Consider the following 21929-nt stretch of genomic DNA (forward strand, 5'->3'; position numbering starts at 1 on the left):
CAAAAGTGTTGCAGAGTTTGAAGATGTATTTACTGTGTTGAATTTTTAGGGCCTGGCTGCTCTCGAGGAGGTTCCCTTGAAAAGATTGATTCTTGCAGAATGTATCAACATAACAGACGTTGGTATGGAGGTACAAACCTTGAGTCTACCAACATAATGTGCATTTCTGTATCTGTGTATCTGATCACCTACATATTTACCCACCTACTACATTTTCCAAAAGTACACAAGAAAATAAAGTCGCAAAGCTCAAATCATTCCTGTAGCTGCGGACGGTGTTATGTTTGGATGAGTGCCTTCAATATCCCACAATTCATTCCTTCTGTATTTGTTTTCTCTGGAGTAGAATTTGTGCAAGTACTTGACCGAACTGGAGTATGTAGACGTGTCCGGCTGCTTGGAACTGTCCGACCTGGCCATCAAAGCCTTTTCCTTTTACTGCAGAGGTCTGTTCACACTGCGGGTGGCAGGCTGTCCAAAGGTATACCAATATACACTCATACCAGCCATGCAAAATCGAATGAGGGACTTTACACATTAAAGATGTGGACAGCCATGAACAGGCCTACATAAGGAACATAAAATTTAAAACCCCAATGCTTTTCCCACATTAAGATTGTGAAAGCAAAAAAGCTTTGTTACCCGGTATCTTTTGAGGATACCTTGTCCCGACTGGGTCTCGATCGGGTGAATTCCCTAGTTGGAGTACGAGCCCTGGTATATGTCCAGAATGGCTGCTTCAAACCAAAATGCTCAACTTCCTGTTGAATTCTGGGCCTGGGTATTAAAACTTTCATGTTTCCTGTCATGACGTGAACCCAATTTGGTATCGATCGGTGAAAATTTTGTTTGGAACTAATTCTTTTCCAACTTCCCGGGGGGCTGCTGCTGAGTAAACAATGTGTCCGGTGGCCCTAAACAACAACCAAAAAAAAAACATAATCTTGCAAAAATTGTATTGTTTTCAGGCATGTTTACCCCAAAAGGTGACTTGTCAAAAAATAATAATTAAAGCTACAAGCAGAAATGAACTAAAATGGCCGATTCCCTGTTAAATTTTGGCCTTGAGTACTGGAGACTAGACATGTCCCCTGAATTTGATGTCAATTGGTGAAACTGATGTTAAGCACAATTTTCTTCTTTGCCGGGGTCGCAACTTAGCGAGTTTTGTTTGTTTTTCACAGATAACCGACATGGCAATGCAGTGCCTGTCACACGGAGCAGCCCAGTACCTGCGAGAGCTGGACGTGAGCGGCTGCACCCTAACAGATCGCGCCATCAGATACATCGAGAGGCTCTGCCCGCCACTCTCATCAATCACTATGAACGGCTGCAACCGCATCTCAGAGTAAGAACGGAAGAAAGTCAAGTACTGCATCATTACTCATAAGAAATTCAAGCCGTTTTCAAACAGGGAACTGAACGGCAAAATTCACAACTGGAGTACGCAACTTGATGTGAGTAGTGTATGTTTATGCGTGCGTGTGTGTGTTTCAGGGAGGCCGCCATGAGGCTGCAGCCGTTTGTGCAGCAGTGGGAGTACAGCAATGAACAAACCAAATTGTGGCTACGATAAAGCAATCTGTGTGCACGGGGAATGTCGTGGTGTTTGCCAATCGCAACAGCGAAGCTTGTATGGAACGCAGTGGAGCTCAGACCTCTGCCAAGGCCCCCCAAAAGAATTCAAATTTGGCACTTCCATAGAAAAAAAAAAAAACGTTTTTTCATTAATATGTATCCATCCGTTGAATTTCTGAACGATTTATGCATTGTAAAAAATACCCTTTTTGAATGAATGAAAACCTCGCTGTCCAATGATGAACGTTCAGCATTTTAATGTGTTACACATTTTGATTGCCATCCTAATAACAACAAAATGTTGGCGAGAAGTAAAACAAATAAGAGGATTTCATATGACAATGAATAATGGGGGCAAGCGGGAACATTTGAGATTTATATTGGACACTGATGAAAATGTGTGTGGGGGGGGTTCATGACAATGAAAATTGGGGGAAAATATTTTCAAAGCAAGATAATCCCACAAGAGATGAAACAGTGCCCAACGTGGGGCTCGAACCCATGACACTGAGATTAAGAGTTTCATGCTCTACCGACAGGTTGAAAAAGGGCATGAATCCAAGATTTTCATTGGACAGTGTAACCAAATGAAAACCGAGAGAAAGTCAAATAATCCCACAAGTGATTAAACAGCACCCAATTGCTCGAACCATCTCCCCGGCAATTACCTCCAGTAATTCTGTTTACAAAGGGAGCAAGCAAGCAAACAGCACAACCTTGGCAGAGGTCATTATTTTTGCGATATACTTTCAATTTCAAATTGTTTGTGTGTGCATGTGTACTTTGAATCATGCTAGATTACCTCAAACACTTCAATCCCTTTCTTGGGGAGTGTATGGAATCTTTTGATCATGCAGTTTTAACTATGCAAAGAACTTATGAAGAGAATTTCTTGAGTGTAAAATAATCAATGTTACTGGAATAAATACTTTTTTTTTTAATTAAATATATATTTGATAGCAACACATGTGTAATTATTTCAGTCTCTTCCCAGTCACATTGGGTTGTAATCATTTCCTGAGTTACACTGCGGTGCCGCAAGGTAACTTTTCAGCCTCCCAGTTTCAGGGACTGCAACCAGCTTTGCGTCCTCAGGCTGACTGAGCCTCTTTCTGTGCTGACTCTTATCGTCTGTCCCACTGGACCATCAGAGTTCATGTTGCCTGAGAGAGATGGAGAATGAAAGAATGACAAGGTTGGTTAACGCTGTGGTTTATGAACTACTGCCTCCATGAGTACAAATGTTTTTGTTGTCTTTTCAGGCACGTACACACACATTCTGGGATCTGTGAAGAAAAATATGCTCTCTAGGGCCTTACCAGTGACTCTGGTTTGGTTTTCAGTGGCGTTCTCCTGGACTTGGTGCAGCATAACATCATGGCTGACGTCAACCGTGGCTCCAGAGAGCTCCACGTCCGCTCGCAACGAAGACGGGACGCGGACACGCACCGCTCCTACAGTAAGAAGCAGATTTTTACGGTATCTAAAATGTGTTGAGTTTTACTCCCTACATTTGAAAAGCCTTTGTCCAAAGAGGTTTGTTACTTTTCCAACCCCTGCAGATAACATCACAATAAAAAAAAGACTTCTAATAGAATAATGTAGCTAATACAATACAACTTTATTTATGGAGCGCATTTCATAACAGCTACGGCTGTATCAAAGCACTTTACATGAACAAAATAGCAATAATACAACAAAAAAGACAGTGAAAGCAATAAATTAAAACACTAATTATTATATACGGTAATAGTCTCTGAGGCTACGCTTAGTCCTCGGCACCTCCAGTAGAGCCTAGTCCGCAGACCTGACGCACCGGGAAGGTGCGTAAGGGTGGAGGAGCTCAGAGAGGTACACCGGGGTGAGGCCGTTCAAAGATTTGTAGACAAATAGAAGCATCTTAAAATGAACCCTAAAATGCACTGGGAGCCAGTGAAGGGAGGCCATATTTGGGGTTATATACTCCTTCTTCCGAGCTCCAGTTAGGAGGCGAGCCCATGTGAGGTGTATTATTTTCAGTTATTAACTAACTACAGTAATTTTGTTTGTTTTGGCAGTCAATTCACATTAACAACAAAGCCTTGGGAGCACATTGTTTGCACAGCGGGTCCAGTGATTATATTCCCCTTCTCAGTTGGAGCGATATGCAAGTTAATACAAGGTTTTGTTGTATTGTAGTATTTTGTGAGCAGAGAAATGTTATACAATTAACTGTAAAAAAAATAAATCATTTCAGAGTCTGTACTTTTAGTAAAGGAGTTGAATCAATACTTCTACTTTTACCCGTCTTTTTTTTTTTCCACAAGTATCTGTAATTCTACCTAAATAAAAATGATGAGTACTTTTGCCATCTGTAAAAAATGAAAAAAGAAATGTCACAAAAAGACAATAAATGTCACACACACAGGAAGTACCCTTGTGACTCCCGCCACTCATGAATAGTAAGTAGGAAGTACTTGTGCATGACTCCTGAGGCACGCCACTCATACAAAAAATTTGTCTCACCCACTGGTCTTACTGTCATAGCAAAGCCCCTGCTAACTATGCTGCTGACTTTATTCTGGTGTACAAAAGGAGTTCAGGTCCCATAATATGGTACTGTATTTAGTAAACGCATTCTTATTTGCATGGCCCAAAGAATTTGCATATCGCTACCTTCCTGGCTGAGCACTTCCGAGCTGGCGCCGTCTCCCACGTACACATCGATGTCGCCACTTTGAGAGGAAACCTTCAAGTGGCCATTGGAGCCATCTGACAAAAAGCAGCAACACTCACATATGATCGTCAATACAGAGCATTGCCTTGCGCACCGCTATCGGAAAAATGTTTACCTATGAGCGTATGGCCTGATATGTTCTTCACAGTGGCGTCACCTTTGGACAGAGTAGAGCACAAAGTCAGTGCAGCTTCGTGACAATAGTGCAAGTAAACAAGATAATTGCTTCCAACATGTGCCTCGCAGGAAGAGAGATTTACATTCTGTACGGGTGACGCATTCGTTTTCTCTGCTCTGACAATGACTAGTTCCTATCTTCCAACAAATACATTAGGGAAAAGAAGTTTTTTTTTCCTGCACTAGCGAATAAGATCAAATGCAAACATCTGCTTTTACGAAGATAACGTTCAGTTTTGAATGATGACTCTGGGGGGGGTTATTCATTGAACAATGATTATTTCCCACTTGAAAGTTTGATTTTTTTTAATGAATAAATAATAATAATAATAATAATAATAATAATAATAAATCAGCCCCTGAAACCAGTTTCACTTATCAACATGAAATATGGTGGACACGTCTATCGTAACAGGACGCAAAAAAAAGTCCCAGACAGTATGTCAGTGATGCCTTGACTTACAAGTTAAACTGTAGTTTTTGTAGTTTAAGATCCTCGTATCTGAAAACGGAAATGCCATTAATCTTTTCCAAACCCACATTGTGCTCCTGGTATGTGCGGCAGTGTGTATGAACTCTTAATTCTTAAACAGCTATCAAACTGCTGCTTGTGAAGTGAGTTGACTTCACTGCCACCATCTAGCGCTCGCAATTTTTTGCTTGCAAGTCAAAACAAAAACTCCACCGAGTGAATGGCTTGTACAGTATCTTGAAAAACGTTTAAGTAGGCTCACTCATGAGTTAAGGTAGCACTGTATTCTTTTGAACCGAAAGGCCCACCATTTTGGTTTGAAGCAGCCATTTTGGATTAATTACTCAGTCAAATAATTCGCCAACTGGTGGCTGAAGCTCAACCACAAGTAAAAGCAACAACTCATAACTCGCAAAAAAATGTAAATAAATTCTCATAAACTAGGGCACTCGTAAGTCAAGGTCGCAGTCAAGGTAGCTTCACAGTCATAACGGCCGCCCCGAGGGAAACCACAACTACAATGTGGCCCACCACAAAAATGAGTGGGACACTCTTAAATAGACCGAATGGCAAACCCATGCGCCTGTTCAGATCACCGTGCAAAAGTCCCAGTTCCACCTTCCCCGTGCCGGAGGAGACGCAGCTGGATTCGGCGTAGATGGCCTTGACCGCCAGGCTGCCGTGCTCTGTGGAGACCTTCATCTTAGTGCCCTGCAGCTTCTTCACACGCACCGCCTGTACAACACATGCACAGACCGCGTAGTCAAGGAGACTTGACGGACTCATGATTAAAGGCTGCTGCTGCCTCCTAGCGTTCTTTGAGTTCCACTGGGAGGCTAATCCTTTGGGACCTTCAGAATCCTTTGGGGCCTTCAGTGGGAACTCCACCCACCTGTGAATAGCACCACTTCCACGTCCCAATTATAGAAACTAGCAAAACTGTACAATACTACAACATAATACTGTGCCACGTTCATCATCTGGAGCAGAATCAATTAGTGTTGTCAGGATACCAAATTTTTAACCTCGATTTAATACTAGCAAAAAGGACTCGATAGTGATTTTGATACCACTGTGGGGGGAAATCACCTTATTGAACATTTTTAGGTTGAATTTTTTAAAATATCGAAATATGTAACGCTCATCAATTCAACAATCAAGATATGTTTGTAACAGTGCAAACAAATAGAATTTGGTCTTCCATTTTTGTAGATATTAACTCATTCACTGCCAGACCCTTAGACCCTCTTTTACGCTAACGTTTGAAAAAATATAGGTAAGTACTTGGGATTGAATGGCTGGACTGTGAAATTGGAACAAATTGGAACTCTATTTGTGGAGCAAGCTTTATTTGCGGATGTACCGCTTTCTCAGACCATGTGTAACTTTAAACTTCTCCGTGTGAGCCTGTCTCTGATAACAACAGTACAACATATTACGTGTAAAACGGAGACAAGCTTTGCTAAAAGTGCCACGATGGACATAAAAATAGACGAAGCTAACCGTTAGCTTTAGTGTTACGGATATGTTCTCAAGTCGCAGCTTCGCCAAGCTTTTACTCTATTTGTTGGCGCAACCCGACATATGCTCACTAGTAACCAGCCCCGATAGATGTATTGTGAGCAGCGCAGTCAAGAGAAACTCTAGGAAATGATGCAAATAGATTGCTGGGAGTAAATTAATACAGTTTTCATGGAACAAATCTTACCCTAGAATTTAGTTTGTTAAGGATAGGTCAGTGTTTGTGATGGTGTTTATTCAAACGCTTTTGTGTTGTGCTGTCCTTACACCCTTGCCACGAGCGCTGATATCCACGTTGCCATGGATGGTGCCCTCGCCTGTGACATCTCCACCTGAGCGCACCTCCACCAGATGGCCCTGAGGTACAACACACAATCAATGGGCGGGTTTATGTGCGTGCCGTCATAACACTCGACATTTGTTTTGTGCTGATATGAACAAGCGTTTTTTCCAGTTGCAGCTGTTATGCAATGCGCTATATAAATAAAATTGTATTGTATGACAGCTGTTTCTATAGCTTAGTTTGTATCGTATCCTATTGGATTATGCAGGTGCACGTAGTAAAATTTTCCCCAATGAGTGTGCTTTTCCTGACTGACCTTGACTGAACGCAGTGTGCAGTCACCTTTCTCTGTGTGCACCTTGCAGATGTCACACTCCATGTTCTTCACCTGCACGTTGCCTTTGGCATGGGTGCTAATGAAGAGATCTGTGACACACACAATTAGAAATTCAGAAAGTGACACACACACAAAATTAGAAATTCAAAAGGTGTCATAATGTATGACTCATGACATAATGAAATTCAAAACATCGGTTCAGTATTAATCTAGTGAGTTGTTGCTTGATGATACATCCCGAAGGACCAAGTGAAAGAGGCAACTTCACAAATCACTTAACTTTGCCGCATCCAATACGGCTGTGGTGTTGGATGTGGCACCCTATTGTCTATTTGCCAGCAGTTGTCGCAAAGGATAATGACGAGGAGTGGCAGAGCTACGTGAATATGGAGCAAAGTAAGTGCTGTCTTAGGGTATTAATCATAACTGCGACTGTAATTGCAGTTCATGTGCCCCCTTTAAAGCTGGGCTCTGCTGACGGGTCTACTTTTAATAAACAATTTTGCCCATGATAGGTTCCATGAGTTGTCACTGCACTTTTAAATCAAAACTGTTTGTCAGCCGAGAAGAAGAAAAACTATTTAAATGAGGTGCTAACTCCCAAAAAGATTGGAACAAAAATGTCGAATTGGAATTAAAAAAAAAAAAGTATTGTAGTAAATTATGAAATAGGTTGCTGAGTGACATGGAGTTGCCACTAGATGGTGGCAGGGTACTGCACAACAACAGGCTCCCATTAGTTCAAACAAAGTGAATCTGCAAGTCTTGGTCACCTTGCACTCAAACTATGCTAATCAACTGTTTTCTGCTCACATTTTCCGTTTTTTTCATGAGCATCGCATCTCACAACCAAAACACAAAAACACATGCCACTTTAGTACAAACCAGTGTATTTTCCCCCTGAAAACATTCAGTTGTATTTAACTTTTAAGTTCAATATATTTGTATTTAATTAACTGCTTTTTATATATTTTAGGTACGAATATTACTTAACTGTCATGTGTAATGTCAATACATTTGAAAGGAATCATTATTTAAGTAGTTTGCCCCTCCTCCCTATTTAAGCGCTGCATAATGATAGTTTCTTTTTTTTTCTTATACAATTTAGCATGTTTTTCAGTTTTTGTGTACAGTATATATTTTTTACTTTTTCACTACGTTTTACTTTTCAAGTAGTACCGACCGTGCATTTTTTGACTAAGGGTTTTAAGTGCACAACATTTGCATTTAATTTGTTTAACGATTTGTTTACCCACTATTGTATATTGTATAATTGGAATGTGAACTCACTGCTCTTGATGGGTACAGACAACTGGACAGACAAGCTGCTGTCAGTCCTCTCGGCCGAGATAAACAGCTCCTTGCCATGGTCGTCGTAGTGGACACAGAGGTCCTCCACGTCTTTCCCCTGCTCCCCTCCGTGGACCGCGACGAAGGCTCGGTCCGCTTCGGGAAACGCGTGCGGGTCCAGGGGCCGGACAGAGATGCTGCAACTCAGGCGTGCCCGCAACGTGCTGAAGGGGCTGACCTCCAGGCTCCACTCCCTCAGCGGCGGCCGTTGGCTCGCCTCGCCCTCGACGTCCTCTCTGGCTAACTTGCCACCGGTAGACGTGAAGAGAGACCGCTGTCTGTGAAGGCAACGCCAGTTGGTCGGAAGGCGGTTGGCGGCCCGACACCAGAAGAGTCCGACGCAGCCCCGCAGAACTGGTGAGCTCCAGAATAGCATGGTGAATACATTTACGTCCGAACCACACCACGCGTTATTGTATTACTGTTACAACAGGTGAATTCCGTTGACTGATGATGCCATTTTCATGCGGCGACAACAGTCAAGTTACGTACGAGCATACACTGATGACGTCGTCAACTCAGACTTCCGCTTAGCCCTAGCCACATAGCTTGGTAGGCAGTAGTCACCGACATATGCTGCATTCGGGGACGGTGGAAAATCGGAAAAGTTCGATTTCCCGTCTAGGAAAAATGCACCAGAACGCCCCTTTGAACCGGGAGGTTCGAGTTGTGAAGTCTGTGGGGAAAAAAATAAACCCCGAGTTCACCGCCTCGAACGCTTTTGGTCGGAACTGGGATAATCCGAATGTGATGATTCCGATTTCCCACCTTTATCGAATGCAGCATTAAATCATACAGATACAGTAGTAATATACCGTATAATTATATATTCATATAATAATCCGTGTTGATAGGTACAGTATAGCTAAATGGGTAGATAGCGAAGTAGGTGGCTAGATCGGATTTACGTAATTAAGTAGTTAGTTAGGTAGACAGACGCATATGGAAAGAACTATTAGTTTCTTAACTGATCGTTATAGTATCTAGCCAGATAGATCAAATTCATGGGAATCAATCAACATACAATAAATGTTTTTGTTTGTTATTGCTATTATAAAAGTGGATGTCAAAATGATTTTCAAGTTACCGCTTCGTGTCAATTTAATGATAACATAGAGCACTTGTTATAGTTAAAAATAAAATAATTACCTTGATCAAGGGATAGACCCCCCCAAAAAAGATCCAAACCACACTGTTCATTTGTCACTTTCTGCTTTAATTTGCAGGGAGTGTATAGAAGGAAGAGTAGCATAAAAATAATCACATCAACTTTTCAAACACTTTCAAGCATCAAAAGAAAATAATCAATTACATTAAGTTACTTTTCAATTAGCGAGAGTTTGTTTTCACCGACTTGACCGCCATCTTGACGTGTGACGTAATTTTGTCATCAGCTCGGAATTGTCCATTGCACTCTGGTGTGAAACTATATCACATTAATAAAAACACCAAAGGAAGGCATATATCTGTAAGCAGTAACACTATGCACATCCTCAATCAAAACATTCCAGGGTTGATCTGTTCACGCTCAGTTAGTACTTATTGTTTTTCTTTTTGATTGGTTTATATTCGGGTTAAGTTGTAAATTCGTCTTAAACCGAGGACCTCGTTACACCATCACAACAATCTACTGCAGAATTTACCACGAGGGGGGAGCATTGTGCCAAAGAGGCCAGCAGTTGTGTATTGAGTGCTGTTTTGGCTTGAATTGGTATAAAATGCAGACTGACAGTTGATGTGATTCTAACATACATTACTCACAGAATGTTAGGGTTATTTGGCTTTTGAAATTTCCAAATGATCCTAAAATGCACTAGTCTATAATCTTCATAGATTAATTTATTTTGACCTCTAAACGTTTGAACTGTTTTTTTTGTTGTTGCTGTTGTTGTTGTTTTTTCCGGGGGAGAATTCATCCTTAAATTTCATCCCAAACCTACCTTTTTGCAAGTAGTGTATATTGTATATTGCATATCAATAATATGTTTATGATAAAAATCCCTTTGGTCGGATCATCATCCTGACTGTTTTAAATGACTGCCTTTCATTTGTGAGGTAGAACTCGGTGGAGATATTATGCCAGGCCCCCCAGTATATCCCATTCCGTACCCCCTTGTACTTCCCAAAATAGTACCATCCATTGAGGTTTGCAGCCATGCATGCGTCAAACCACCAGCCGGAGCTGTAGTAAGCCCCACAGTTCCCAGATGGGTACCGGTCGTTGTCCCGGTCTGGGGTGGTGAAGGCCTGGTTGTTGTGGTCGTAGCTGGAGCTGAAACGGAGCGCATCTCCCGCTGTTCCAGAATAACCCCCCACCGTCAGCCTGTAGCGCATCCTTTCGCTCGCCACCCGAAAGTGCTCATACTCTGCGTACCCTGCCACCCCAGAGAAGTCCTGCAGCTCCACCCGCAGTGTCATGTCCCTGTCCCTGCTCAAGAGGTGGATGTATTGGTTCCCCAACCAGAACTCCCCTCCATTCAGTAGCTGCCCGAAGCCCGATCGGTACTCGGCCCACGTGCGGTTGAAACTGACGCTGCCGTCTTGCCGAAGCTGCAGGACGGTCCATCCCCCGCCCCGTACCTCCATGTCGCACAGTACTGGAAAACCGCTGCCAGTGTGGCGATCAGGATTCACTTGGTAGATGCCACTCTTCATCACTCGGCCTCTGACGAGGTGGTCTGAGCAGTCCCTCCTCATACCGGAAACTGCACCTGAGGGGCATTTGATGGAGCCACAAATCACAAAATTGTCTTTTATCGCCAGGGGCTTTGTGGTCTGGCTGTGATTGACAGCGGCAGTGACAAATTACGACCTAAATCATTTCTATACTATGACACGCTATGCTAAATAAACTAACTAAATGCTATGCTAATAAATCACTAACCTGAAAATCGATATAAAGATGTTCGCAAACTCCAACTCGCCACTGAGGCGTGTATGTCTGTACGAGACTGAGACGCTTATATAAACCACGGTGGCAGAGTGATGATGTCAAGTTCTCTGCTCGTCCAATCAGAGGACAGAAAGCCAAATTCACATGCAGTACAGTGTTCAACCTGGAGATGGTGCCACACAGACGTTTTTTTCCCCCCAAATAGAAGAAGTCAACAAACATGCACTAGAATGTCAAAATAATGACCAGGACATGAAGACAGCATTAGCAGTTAACCGTTTATACAATTTATCAGCAAAAAAATATATATATTTGGGCGTGAGTACCTCGACTGACGGTTTTGGTCTGTTTTCCGGTGTTTTGTGTTAATTTATTGCTTTCACTTGTTGTATTATGGCTATTTTTTTGTTGTTTGTAAAGATCTTTGTTACAGCTGTAGCTGTTGCGAAATGCGCTATATAAATAAAATTGTATTGTATTGTATTAAAGTGTGGGCGACACATCTACTTTCCAACCATAACAGAGGTCAACTTATTACAAGACCAAAGCTGGACCTCCATGGTGGATGCATTCCGTGTGAGTCATTTAATAGGACATGCTTGCTTTTAACCTTTCCGGATATAAGCACTTTATTTTATGGTGTGGAATACACACTAATGTGGATCTAAGCAAATCGTACGCCTTTTAAAATCAGTTACCTTAAGAGGTCTGATTCAAATGGTGGTTAAAGTACAGGTTTTTTTTTTTTTTTACCAATGTTCAGGATTGCCCAATAAAACCCTGACCTAAACCCAATTGAAAAACATGTGAGGAGTTGACCTGAAGAAGGCCACGAGAGAGTCCCTCGCAGTCTGACTCTTCATCCATCTATCTATACAGGTTCTCCCCATAAGACCTGAAAAGTGTATTCTTGGCGTGCGAAAAATTGCCTCTTACTTTCAGATGGTATCAGCATCAATGACCCGTTGGCTGGCCTGCTGTCACGCTCATTATCATCTGGACGATCTTTTAGATGCCTTCCAGGTGGTGATCTTCCACTCGGGCCCAATTGGCTGCCGTTGAAGAATGCGGCAGCCACCTGCTTGATTTTCATACGCAGCTCGCGAGCACTTGACGTCGACGACTCGGCGGCCGGGTGGGCCACGGGGTCTGTGGTGGTTGTTGAGCTTAAGTCAGCGCCGGAGGTGGTCTGGGCACTAGCAGAAAGGGGATGAATAACCTTTTGGAGGGGTGCTGCTTCATCTCCAGTGTGCAGGTTTGGCTTTGTGGGGCCTGGATTAGTTCTCGGAATAGCACTGCGGAGCGGTGGCGGTTGTGTTGATTTTGGGATTGGTGAAGGTTTACTGGTTGTTTGTGGCCTCAGATCAGACGCCATCGCGCTGTTCGGGCCCACCGGGAGGCTGCGTCGGCTGTTGAAGGTCTTTGGAGTGACGGTTTTCATCGTACTGGCCTTGAACCCCGCGTTCACTCGGGAATGAGTCACATCAGCCATCTGTAAAACAGGACTAGGTGTAGGTGGAAGCTGAGCATTATAGAAACCATCCGTTGTTGTCCGGCTAAAATGGTGAGGTTGGGGGGTTGTGGTGTTCTGGTTTGGTTCAGATAGTGTTGCTCCTGGCTTCAGAATCCGTCTGGTTGGTGGTCTGTCGCTTGAGCGAGACCAGGGTTCAGATTGTTTTTTAGCGTCCTCACCAGGACTTTGATTAGACACAGATTGATGGTCAGGATCAGGAAGTACTTGGCCGGCTTTAGGTTTCATTTTAGCTTTAGCGTTTTGGTCTCTTGCAGGCTTGGGCTGCTTTTGGTTAAGTTTGGGCACAAGACCAGTTCTGGACTTTCCGTTAATATTGGAAATTTTCTGGCTGGATTTCAGCCTTTGATTGGGATTAGTTGTAAATGTGTTTTCTGACTCAGAGTTTCCAGAAGAATTAGAATGAACAGGTTTCGTCAGTGTTTGTCTTTCTTTAGAATCCGTCTGCAGATCCGGGGGGAAATGTTGCTTTGCTTTATTTCGATCAAGTTTTACTTTTGTGTCCGTTTTTAACTTTTTGTCAGGTTTTTGCTTCTGGTCAGTCTTGCTGGTTTTAACGGGATGAACAGTTTTTTTGTTAGGTTTAGCGTTTTTATTTAACATTGGTGTTGTGTCTGATTCGGGTTCTTCATCGGTCGCAGGTCTCGCTTGTTGGTCAGTTGCTACCTGCTGCAGATTAGTTGTCTTGTCTTGGCCATGTTTGGCTTTCAGGGTTTTGAGGTCAGCATCCGTTGTTGTGTTACCAGCTCTTTGAATGTGAATTCTTTTAGTGTCATTGCCAGGTTTCAGTTTTATCTCTGTTTTCATTTTCTGTTGAGACATTTTTTGTTTGGTTTTAATGTCCAGTTTACGGTCATGCTTGGAGTCCTTCGGCTTCTTGTTTGCGTCAGGCTTCATTCCAGGTGTACGCTTTCCCTCCGCCTTGGCGTTCAGGCCCGAACCCTGACCTAAACCCAAGCCGGTGTCGGTGCTCGGCCACCTGCTGCGTTCTGTGGCTTCAGGGGAACTCGTTGTGTGGAGGCTGTGACTAGGACTGATGGAGATTGAACTTGAGCTTGGGGACCCTGTTACGTCCAAGTGATTCCTTACGGTGGGTGATTCCGTCGAAGCCGTTTGGGTTCCTCTTGGTTTAATAACTGGTAAGTAATTGGAAGTGGGACTGGAGACGGGAGGGGATGGAAGAGATGACGTGATCCTCTCAGTCTCAGCCAAGTCTACAGGCTCGTGGCTTTGAGCTGAGATAAATGTCAACACGGGAGTCGGGCTGATTGAAACAAAGTCTGTCCTCTGAGTGGCTTTGCTGGATGCAGATTCTCCATCGCTGTCTCTCTGCACGTTCTCTCCAGCTTTTCCTCCCTCTGTTTTTACACTTCCCATTTCTCCATCCTCCTTCTCCACCACTGCCTCCCCGTCTTTTTTTACAGACTCGCTTCTGTCCGCGAGCCCTCTATTTGCCGTCTGTTTTGGATTCTCTTTACCCTGTCCCGCTTTGATCCCCTTTTCCATTTCCTTTTTCTCCCCTTCCCAAATCTTCCCTTGATCCTGCCTCCCACGGTCCTGCGGCATCTTTATTTGTGTCTTTTTCTCCATCGCATTTGTTTCATCTGGCCACACTTGATGCTCTTGATTATTTCTAATCCCTTTCCCACTATCTTTGGCTCGTTCACTTTTTCCCTTCTCATCTTTCCCGGCCGCTTCCTTCAGGATGACTTCTTTGCCACTTGATTCTACAGCCACTGTCTTTCCCTGCTCGTCTCCGTCTTCCAAATCGCTCTGTCCTAAACATTTTGTCTCAGAGTGTCCCTCCTCACCATACCTGCTCTCTTGGCGTCTCCCGCAGTCGCCGCACATCTTCCTCAGCTGGTCTACGTCATCCTTCAGCGTCTGTAAATCCTTCACCAGCTTGTCAAGCTCCTGGAATTGCTCCGGCAGGTGCACAGTCATCGGCGGCAAGCTCAAGATATAGGGGCACCCGGCCCGCCCCGGTCCGCACGGCCCCCCGGCCCGCAGGGTGGCAGCGCATTGCCCGAATCCCTCGTTCCCCTCCCAAGAGCGGCCGGGGGAGGCCAAGAAAATCAAAAATGTGGACAGTGCTGTGAACTTCATCTCGAGTCACAAGAGTGAGAGGAGAGCAGAGAGGCTAAAATAGAGCCACCTCAGTCAGTCAGTGAGGAGGCAGCAAGGTGGGCGGGAGAAGATAAGGGGAGGAGGTGGAGTGATGGAGCTCTTGAGTCGACTGGGAGAGAAACTGAGAGCCAAGTATTTTAGGAGGGAAACACTGTGAGTAACAGGGGGTTTGAGTATGTGTTCTCACTAAATATGACAGATTATTTCTGAAATGTCAAGAGAATGATCGTACATTGCAATGCACCCCCTAAAGTATTTATTGCGGGACATAACATTACAGACCCATCTGCAGCAAAGGAAAATCTGTGATAGAGACCATTCATGTTTTTTAAATAGGTTTACTCCTCCACGCACTTTTTTTTAAAAACATTGTAAATGTATTTGTAGACAAAAAAAAACATGCACACCAAATTTGACCTCTGCATTTGAACAATAACAGTGAACACATTTAAAGTGCCTCTGATTGAACTCGAATAAAGTTCAGCTGTTCTCAGTGGGCATTCCGTGATTTTTTTTTCAGGTTTCTAGCAGAAGCATGAGGGTTTTGTGCGAATACACTCTGGAAAAACATTATTTGGGGTTAATCAGGGTCATTTTAAATGTCGGCAGGTGTGTGCTAGCTCCCATTTAACATGAGTTGGACTGTGATTAATTCTGAGCTCAGCCACATCCCCAGTTATAAGAGGCTGTGTACACTAGTGCAACCACATTATCTCATTTGGTAATTTTTGGTTCCCCACTTGAAAATATTTTTTATTCAGTCGTGCAGGCCACATTAAAGAGGGAAGTCAACCCAAACATTTTTTTCAAGAATATGTAATTGATGCAATATTGCATTTGTGGAATATGAGTTAAGCAGCAAAATCCACCTGGTTTTGGCCATTCTGGGGGCGGCCGTTTTGTAACTTCTGTCGACTGAATATGACATCACAGATGCTCAGGGCTCAGATAACAACCAATCGTGGCTCAGCTCCTGAAAACAGGTGGCCGTGATTGGTCGTTACCTGAGCCCTGAACAACTTTGATGTCATTTTCAGTCGATAGAAGTGACAAAATGGCCGTCCCCTGAGATGGCTATAAACGGGTGGATTAACTCTTATTAGTGGGCCTGCATAGAACATATTCTTGAAAAAAATATGTTTGGGTTGACTTCCGCTTTAAGAATGGAAAATGTTTTGGAAATTAATAATATTGGTCTCATTTTTTACATATCATAAAAATCTGGCATACATCCACTGTAGCTACTGTCAGTTGTATGTTTTCCTTTACTTTTACTTTCTTTTTTACTTAATGTCAAAATGACCACTGTTAATTATCATTGAAACAAACAAAGGCTGTTTTTCCCCAGTAGTGTGTGCCAGTTAGTATGTCAGTTTATCATATTTCTATCATAATTAGCTCATCATAATTAGGCTGACATTGTGTAATGGAGAACACTCATGAAACATTCTCACTGCATGTCGTAATGAAAATTTGACTTGGGACGATGATATACGCGTGTGTGTCACACTTACAGATGTGACAAATTAGACATATTTCATGGAATCATATTTAATGGCTGCTTCTTGGTTGTATTTCATTGTTTTTTTAAAGGATGATGGAAAAGATGCTTTAGATAAAAAAAAAGATCATGTTTGTCTTAAATCTAATAAACTAATCTATCTTGTATGAGTTGAAAAGCTGGGTATTTAATATTCATCTATTCAATGCGAGGCAATGTAGCATAATTTCTGTTTTAATAGATTTATTTGATCCTCTGTGGGTTTCTCAGCTCATTGTGTATTTAATATTTTATTTTACCTTTAATTATTACTTGTTTGATTTTATTGATCTAATTAATGTGGAGAATAGAAAAAGCTGATGGAAATGCTGATGGGTTGCTAACCTCATTGTGTTGTTGTTTAATTTCACGTTATTCAATTTTAATTAATTTTTGCTTAAATATATTTGTTGTACTCTATCAATGTATAAATAAAAACATTTTAATTCAATACAGTTTAATTTAATGTTTGATTTCAGTTAATTGTGTTTAATGTGCTTTAAATTGTTTTATTTTATTAATTTGGGTTGCTAAGATCGTTGTTTAATTTAATTTTAATCAATAAGTTTGAATTTCTGATATAGCAATGAATGAATAAACAGTCATACATTTAATTTAATTTTGTTTGAATTGATGTTAATGACTCAGCAGCCTCTTGTGTGTGGCTAAGATCACCGTGTCTTGTTTAATTTTAATTTGTTTGAATTAATTTTATTTTATTAATGCGTATATAACATATATTAATTTTTTTTATTTTAATTTGTTTGGATTCATTTTATTTTATTGATGTAGAGAGTATAGCGAGCCTCTCGTGGGTTGTTAATTAGTCAAATTTTATTGTATTTTATTTTAATGGTAGATTTAACTATTGAATTTATTTTGTTAGATTTTTTTTCATTAAGACATCAGACGTGAGAATCTTGTGGGATGCTGAACTCCCTACGTATTGTTCATTTTAATTTAATTATTTTTGAATTCACTTTATTTTTATTAATGTAGAGAATAGACAATTTCTCTTGTGGTTTACTAAGCTCAGTGTGTATGATTTAATTTGATTTTATTTTTGATATAATTTAATTTCGTTTCTTAACGTAGCGATGAGATGAGGGGAGTCTCTCTTGTGGGTTGCTAAGCTCACTGTGTGTTGCTGTTCCAATGTTTGTTAAAGTGTTTAACTGGTGTCCTCACCTCCACCCAGCAACGTTATGTTTTTATCACTCACTTATTTATGTGTTTGTTAGGGGGATTTTATGCAAAAAAAAAAAAAAGGAAAAAAAACCTCAGGCCTTTGCCACGAAACGCTACGAAGGAGTGACGCACTGGCCAAGAGGAACCCATAAAATTTTGGTGGGGATCCGGCTAATGGTGCAGATCCAGGGAATGTGTTTTTCCACTTGTGCTAACATTGCGACATCAGGTCTTTTGGTTGTTTTCATTAATTTCTACTTGTATAACACGTGATCTTATGGACAAAATATGCAGGAGGGGGGTACTGTGAAGACGAGCACTTTGGTATGACTGATGACTTGGTGGAGGCCTGCTCTCTGAGCACCACTCTCGCTTGCCTGCAGTGACCTTTTGAATTGTTGTTTTCTGCCTCCTGGCTGGCTGGTTGTTATGACGACATGGAGGTTGGAGACATTTTTCAGCTGTCTTTTTAATAATGACAAAGGAAACTGTTTGGCTAAGAGTGTGGGAAGCACGCTCTTTTAAATGGAAAGACAAGTGAAAGAGATAAAGTGTGGAAGAGATAAGCTGTGAACAGCTAGCCGTTTTGGTGCGCTTAGCATAAATGATTTGTGGTGCAATTACCCGATTATTCCCAATTAGCGGATTATTGTGGTCATGTAAACGTAGCTGTTACAAAATAAACAATAGTTATTTAAAACATTGTCTTGCGTGCACGTGACGCGCGAGCATCATCTCGCTGTTGTTTTTTTGCGCCCTCGACTCTCGATGTCTTTTCGATGACATATCCAGATAAACTTCTGCCAAATTTGCGATTGAAGCGTAATGGCGCAAACTACTAGAGAATGGGGAAGGTATGGGGGGGTACCGGAGGCTCCACAGGAGATTAATCTTTTTATGCGTAGTTAAGCCTGCGCTATTTTGTATTACATGTATTTATTAATATGCTTTATAAACTTGTATTTTAAATACCTATAGTTATTATTATAATTAATATTATTATGATTTCTTTACAAGCTTGTTTTTTTTTTTACTGTAAAACTAAACATAAAACAAAGAGAATTACATGATGTGTATTTAACTAAACCATATAAACTGCCTAATGAAAGTCTGCTAGCTTAATGCTATCACACAATACAGAATGCTATAGATAGGCTAACAAATGTAGTATTGATATCTGTACTTGTGATTGTCTTCTTTGTGTATTTATAATGTTGGTATTATACTGCTATTATACGGCACTTGTGATGTCATTTTCATTGACAGCAAGTGGCAAAATGGCCGCCCCCTGAGATGGATAGCAAAACAAGCGTTTTTGCTGTTCATTTCATATTCATATTCAACCAACACAGTATTAATCACACATCCATGTTTCGATTAGTGGGGCACATAGAACATAAACGTTGTTTTTTTTTTTTACTTGACTACCCCTTTGCCAAGGCGCCGCTGTACTTAAACTAACATTCTAGGCTTGTTTACAGTCAGGTGCATGTTTGACAACTGTTGGTAGGTAAAAACCAGGAACGCATACACACACACCTCAGCACTTTAACACACAATGACAAAACGTGTGAGAGAAATGTTTACACTTTTAGGAGATGTCTGGCCGAATAAAAGGCACTGTAAGGAATGATTTACTTACTTTGACTTTGAGCGAGGGGATTCTTGAATCCCTACCTTGCATTGTGTGTCTACACTGGTGTCGTTGATGTGGACCACTGTCAGTCATCTGTTGGGGCAGCTAAGGGGTCCTATAGGGAGCCTCGAGACGTTGTCATTGCAGCCTTTGAATTAGACAGGTAATAAGGAATATGAATGAGGAGAATGCGATTTGCACATCTGCCTCGCAGTGAAAGATTCTGGTTTCGAATCTCGGCTTCTTTCCACATTCCAAAAACATTCATGTTGGGTTATTTGAAGACTGGAAATTGTCCGTTGGTGTGTGTGTGTGTGTGTGTGTGTGTGTGTGAGTTTGAACGGGTGTTATTTATATTTTTAAATTTGGTCATAATGGTCGCACAGCGATGCTTTGAGATACGAATTTCATATGTTTCGTGACCATGCTCGGAACTCAGAACTCTCATATCTCAAGTCATCTTTCTGCCTACCGAAAAAAAAAACTCAACGAAAAAAATTTGTACGGTGTTTAGTACTTGGAAACACAGCACTCTATATTATTGTACCTTATAAAAGCAAAGAGTAATGACACGATTATATATAATGCAAAGACATTTTTTCCAAATGATTTGCCTCAATTCCGTGGAAATCTTGCTGCTCCTTCTGGTATGCGTGCCTTGGCCACCTGGGGTACTATAATACTGACACACAGATATACTGTACATCTCAGCTCCTCTGTGAAATAGTCAAATTAGTTATTCTTTGCAGAGGATGAATATGCCTGTGCGTGTTGTTATATTGCCCATCTACATGTGTTGCTTCATTGTTTGTGTTCAAATATGCATCTTTTTGGCTTGTAATACCTTGACATAGATATTATTGATTAGTCGGTCTATGTTTTTTTTCCCCCATCTTGTGTTCCAATTAACATAGTGCACCTTAGGGCAAAGTTATGCGGTACAGACAATGGATGGATGGATGGAATACAATAGTGTATAAATATGCTTGTATCTTGTAATATGTGCTTATTGCAGAGTGTGGCCATGGATCATTCTCACTAATAGCTTCTCTAGGCTTTTACCCATTTATGGACAGCAGGTTGCCGTCCTCAAGGTGCCCTCCTTGTTAACACTGTTTTGAATTCCCCCAAGTGAGCCGCCTTGGCCCACTCTCTGTCCTGGCTGGTGTAAACACTGTGCTCTTCCTTCAACCCCAACTTGCCGATAAAACAAACATCTGACCATTCGTTCAGCTTCCAGACAGTCAAGGAGGCCACTTCATCTCCATAGGCCACTCTTCATCTCCATCCAAGTGATATTGTTTTTAAAAAAAAATTGAGATCTATCTGGTCTATTCACAGACTCATATCTGTCCTAATCTCATGGGTTACATAAGTATGCCAACTCATCTTTTGTCTTTTGTCACACACTCGCATCCATGTAATGCTTCATAAGACCAGACATTCTTTCACCATGTGTCAGGATGACTTTTACTGGTCGCTTGAAAACAACAGGACATGTCCCGTCACATCTGGGATGGATTTGCTGATGTGAGCCAGTAACAGATAAAACCTGGTCTGTCCGTCAGTAGGTCAATAACTTAGTTAATACCTGCACTCCATTTGGTCATTGTTGGACATTAATTTTCCAAAAGTCAAGGGTAAGGATTTGAAGTCCTGCTATGATTAGCTCGGGTTAGTTTAATAGATGGCAATCATCCATTCATCCGTTTTCTGTAACGCAGGCCAGCTGTAGACTGTCCCAGCTGATTTATAGACTAGACTAGAGGCGGGGTATACCCTAGAATGGGCGCCAGCCAATCGCAGGGCACATGTAGTCATTCACACTCACATTAACACATACGGACAAAATAACCAGAGAAAACCACGTAGGTACTGGGAACAACATGCAAACTCCCCACAGGAAAGCCAGAGCTGAGATTCGAACCCTGAAACTAAGATCAGTAAGACATACCTCCCCGCCAGAAAAAAAAAGATTACAAATTAAAATCACTGTCACTTGTCACTACAGAGTGTGAACCACATAATCTCGTGGAGCAGTACTCTGTGAAAATGAGCAATTTTTCAAACAACAAATTCACGTACTGAATTTTATGTCACTATACTGCCTCCTGGTGACCTTGGGAGAAGTTGCAAGTTTTGTTAACATGACCAATACAGGCGCGACTGGACATGCGATGTTTTGTGGGTGGTTAGACTATTTCCAGTTAGATTTCTATACGTATTTATTATTGTGGGGCCAAAGGGCACGAAATTCTTGGAACGCATATCGTTGTCACACAAACAAAAGGTGACCAATCGTACTGTACGTCTATAAACCATTTAACTTTCCAATAACGTAAATTAAAATTAAATAGTTCAAGGCAAATTAACTGAATTTCCAATAATTACAAACCAAAAACACAATTCAATAGGTACACGTCGTACACGACAACGACCACGGTCCCAAAAAAATTGCCTGTCACGCAGCTGCCACTTCAAACCATCCTCGGGGCACGTGCCACCATGCACGAACCAAGGAATCACACCCTCAAAGAAAAACAAAAAATAATGTAATATGGCTTCAACAGCAGTATGAGC

At 41.7% G+C, this 21929-nt stretch overlaps 3 protein-coding genes across 4 annotated transcripts in view; 1 reads left to right on the forward strand and 2 right to left on the reverse strand.

The window, feature by feature from the left end:
* fbxl13 (F-box and leucine-rich repeat protein 13) overlaps nucleotides 1–2735 on the forward strand; it is a 28929-nt gene extending 26194 nt beyond the window's left edge. Inside the window, exons 18-21 of one of the 2 annotated variants that reach the window (XM_086027813.1) lie at nucleotides 50–130; nucleotides 347–481; nucleotides 1185–1348; nucleotides 1498–2735. In XM_086027813.1, coding sequence (XP_085883939.1) covers nucleotides 50–130; nucleotides 347–481; nucleotides 1185–1348; nucleotides 1498–1576 — 459 coding nt within the window. In that variant the 3' untranslated portion in view covers nucleotides 1577–2735. The remainder of the gene's footprint in view (nucleotides 1–49; nucleotides 131–346; nucleotides 482–1184; nucleotides 1349–1497) is intronic. The other variant, XM_086027814.1, reaches the window with a different exon arrangement.
* On the reverse strand, nucleotides 1819–8981 carry fam185a (family with sequence similarity 185 member A). Its single transcript, XM_086027816.1, has 8 exons — nucleotides 8375–8981; nucleotides 7064–7173; nucleotides 6732–6821; nucleotides 5540–5678; nucleotides 4410–4451; nucleotides 4234–4329; nucleotides 2898–3032; nucleotides 1819–2741 (listed from the first exon to the last, which is right to left on the reverse strand). Exons 1-8 carry the CDS (start codon nucleotides 8808–8810, stop codon nucleotides 2629–2631), a joined length of 1161 nt encoding a protein of 386 aa, XP_085883942.1. The 5' UTR covers nucleotides 8811–8981; the 3' UTR covers nucleotides 1819–2628.
* Nucleotides 8982–9629: 648 nt separating this feature from the next.
* Nucleotides 9630–14969, reverse strand: LOC147148996 (uncharacterized). Its single transcript, XM_086027812.1, has 2 exons — nucleotides 12264–14969; nucleotides 9630–11145 (listed from the first exon to the last, which is right to left on the reverse strand). The coding sequence occupies exons 1-2, from the start codon at nucleotides 14962–14964 to the stop codon at nucleotides 10421–10423; spliced, it is 3426 nt and encodes a 1141-aa protein (XP_085883938.1). The 5' UTR covers nucleotides 14965–14969; the 3' UTR covers nucleotides 9630–10420.
* Between the last annotated feature and the right edge of the window lie 6960 nt (nucleotides 14970–21929).

This window comes from Filicampus tigris, chromosome 4, assembly GCF_054856515.1.
Source record: "Filicampus tigris isolate MCC_2025a chromosome 4, RoL_Ftig_1.0, whole genome shotgun sequence".
Classification (NCBI taxonomy): domain Eukaryota; kingdom Metazoa; phylum Chordata; class Actinopteri; order Syngnathiformes; family Syngnathidae; genus Filicampus; species Filicampus tigris.

What these genes read in the sequence shown, in the direction of transcription:
- LOC147148996 (XM_086027812.1), bottom strand. Translation starts at nt 14,964, where the DNA reads ATGAAGTTCACAGCACTGTCCACATTTTTGATTTTCTTGGCCTCCCCC. An exon ending in GATGCTGATACCATCTGAAA is followed by an intron (nt 11,146 to 12,263) that starts GTAAGAGGCAAT and finishes AATGCCCCTCAG; the next exon opens with GTGCAGTTTCCGGTATGAGG.
- fam185a (XM_086027816.1), bottom strand. Translation starts at nt 8,810, where the DNA reads ATGCTATTCTGGAGCTCACCAGTTCTGCGGGGCTGCGTCGGACTCTTC. An exon ending in GGAACTGGGACTTTTGCACG is followed by an intron (nt 4,452 to 5,539) that starts GTGATCTGAACA and finishes CTCTGTCCAAAG; the next exon opens with GTGACGCCACTGTGAAGAAC. An exon ending in AAACCAAACCAGAGTCACTG is followed by an intron (nt 2,742 to 2,897) that starts GTAAGGCCCTAG and finishes CATCTCTCTCAG; the next exon opens with GCAACATGAACTCTGATGGT.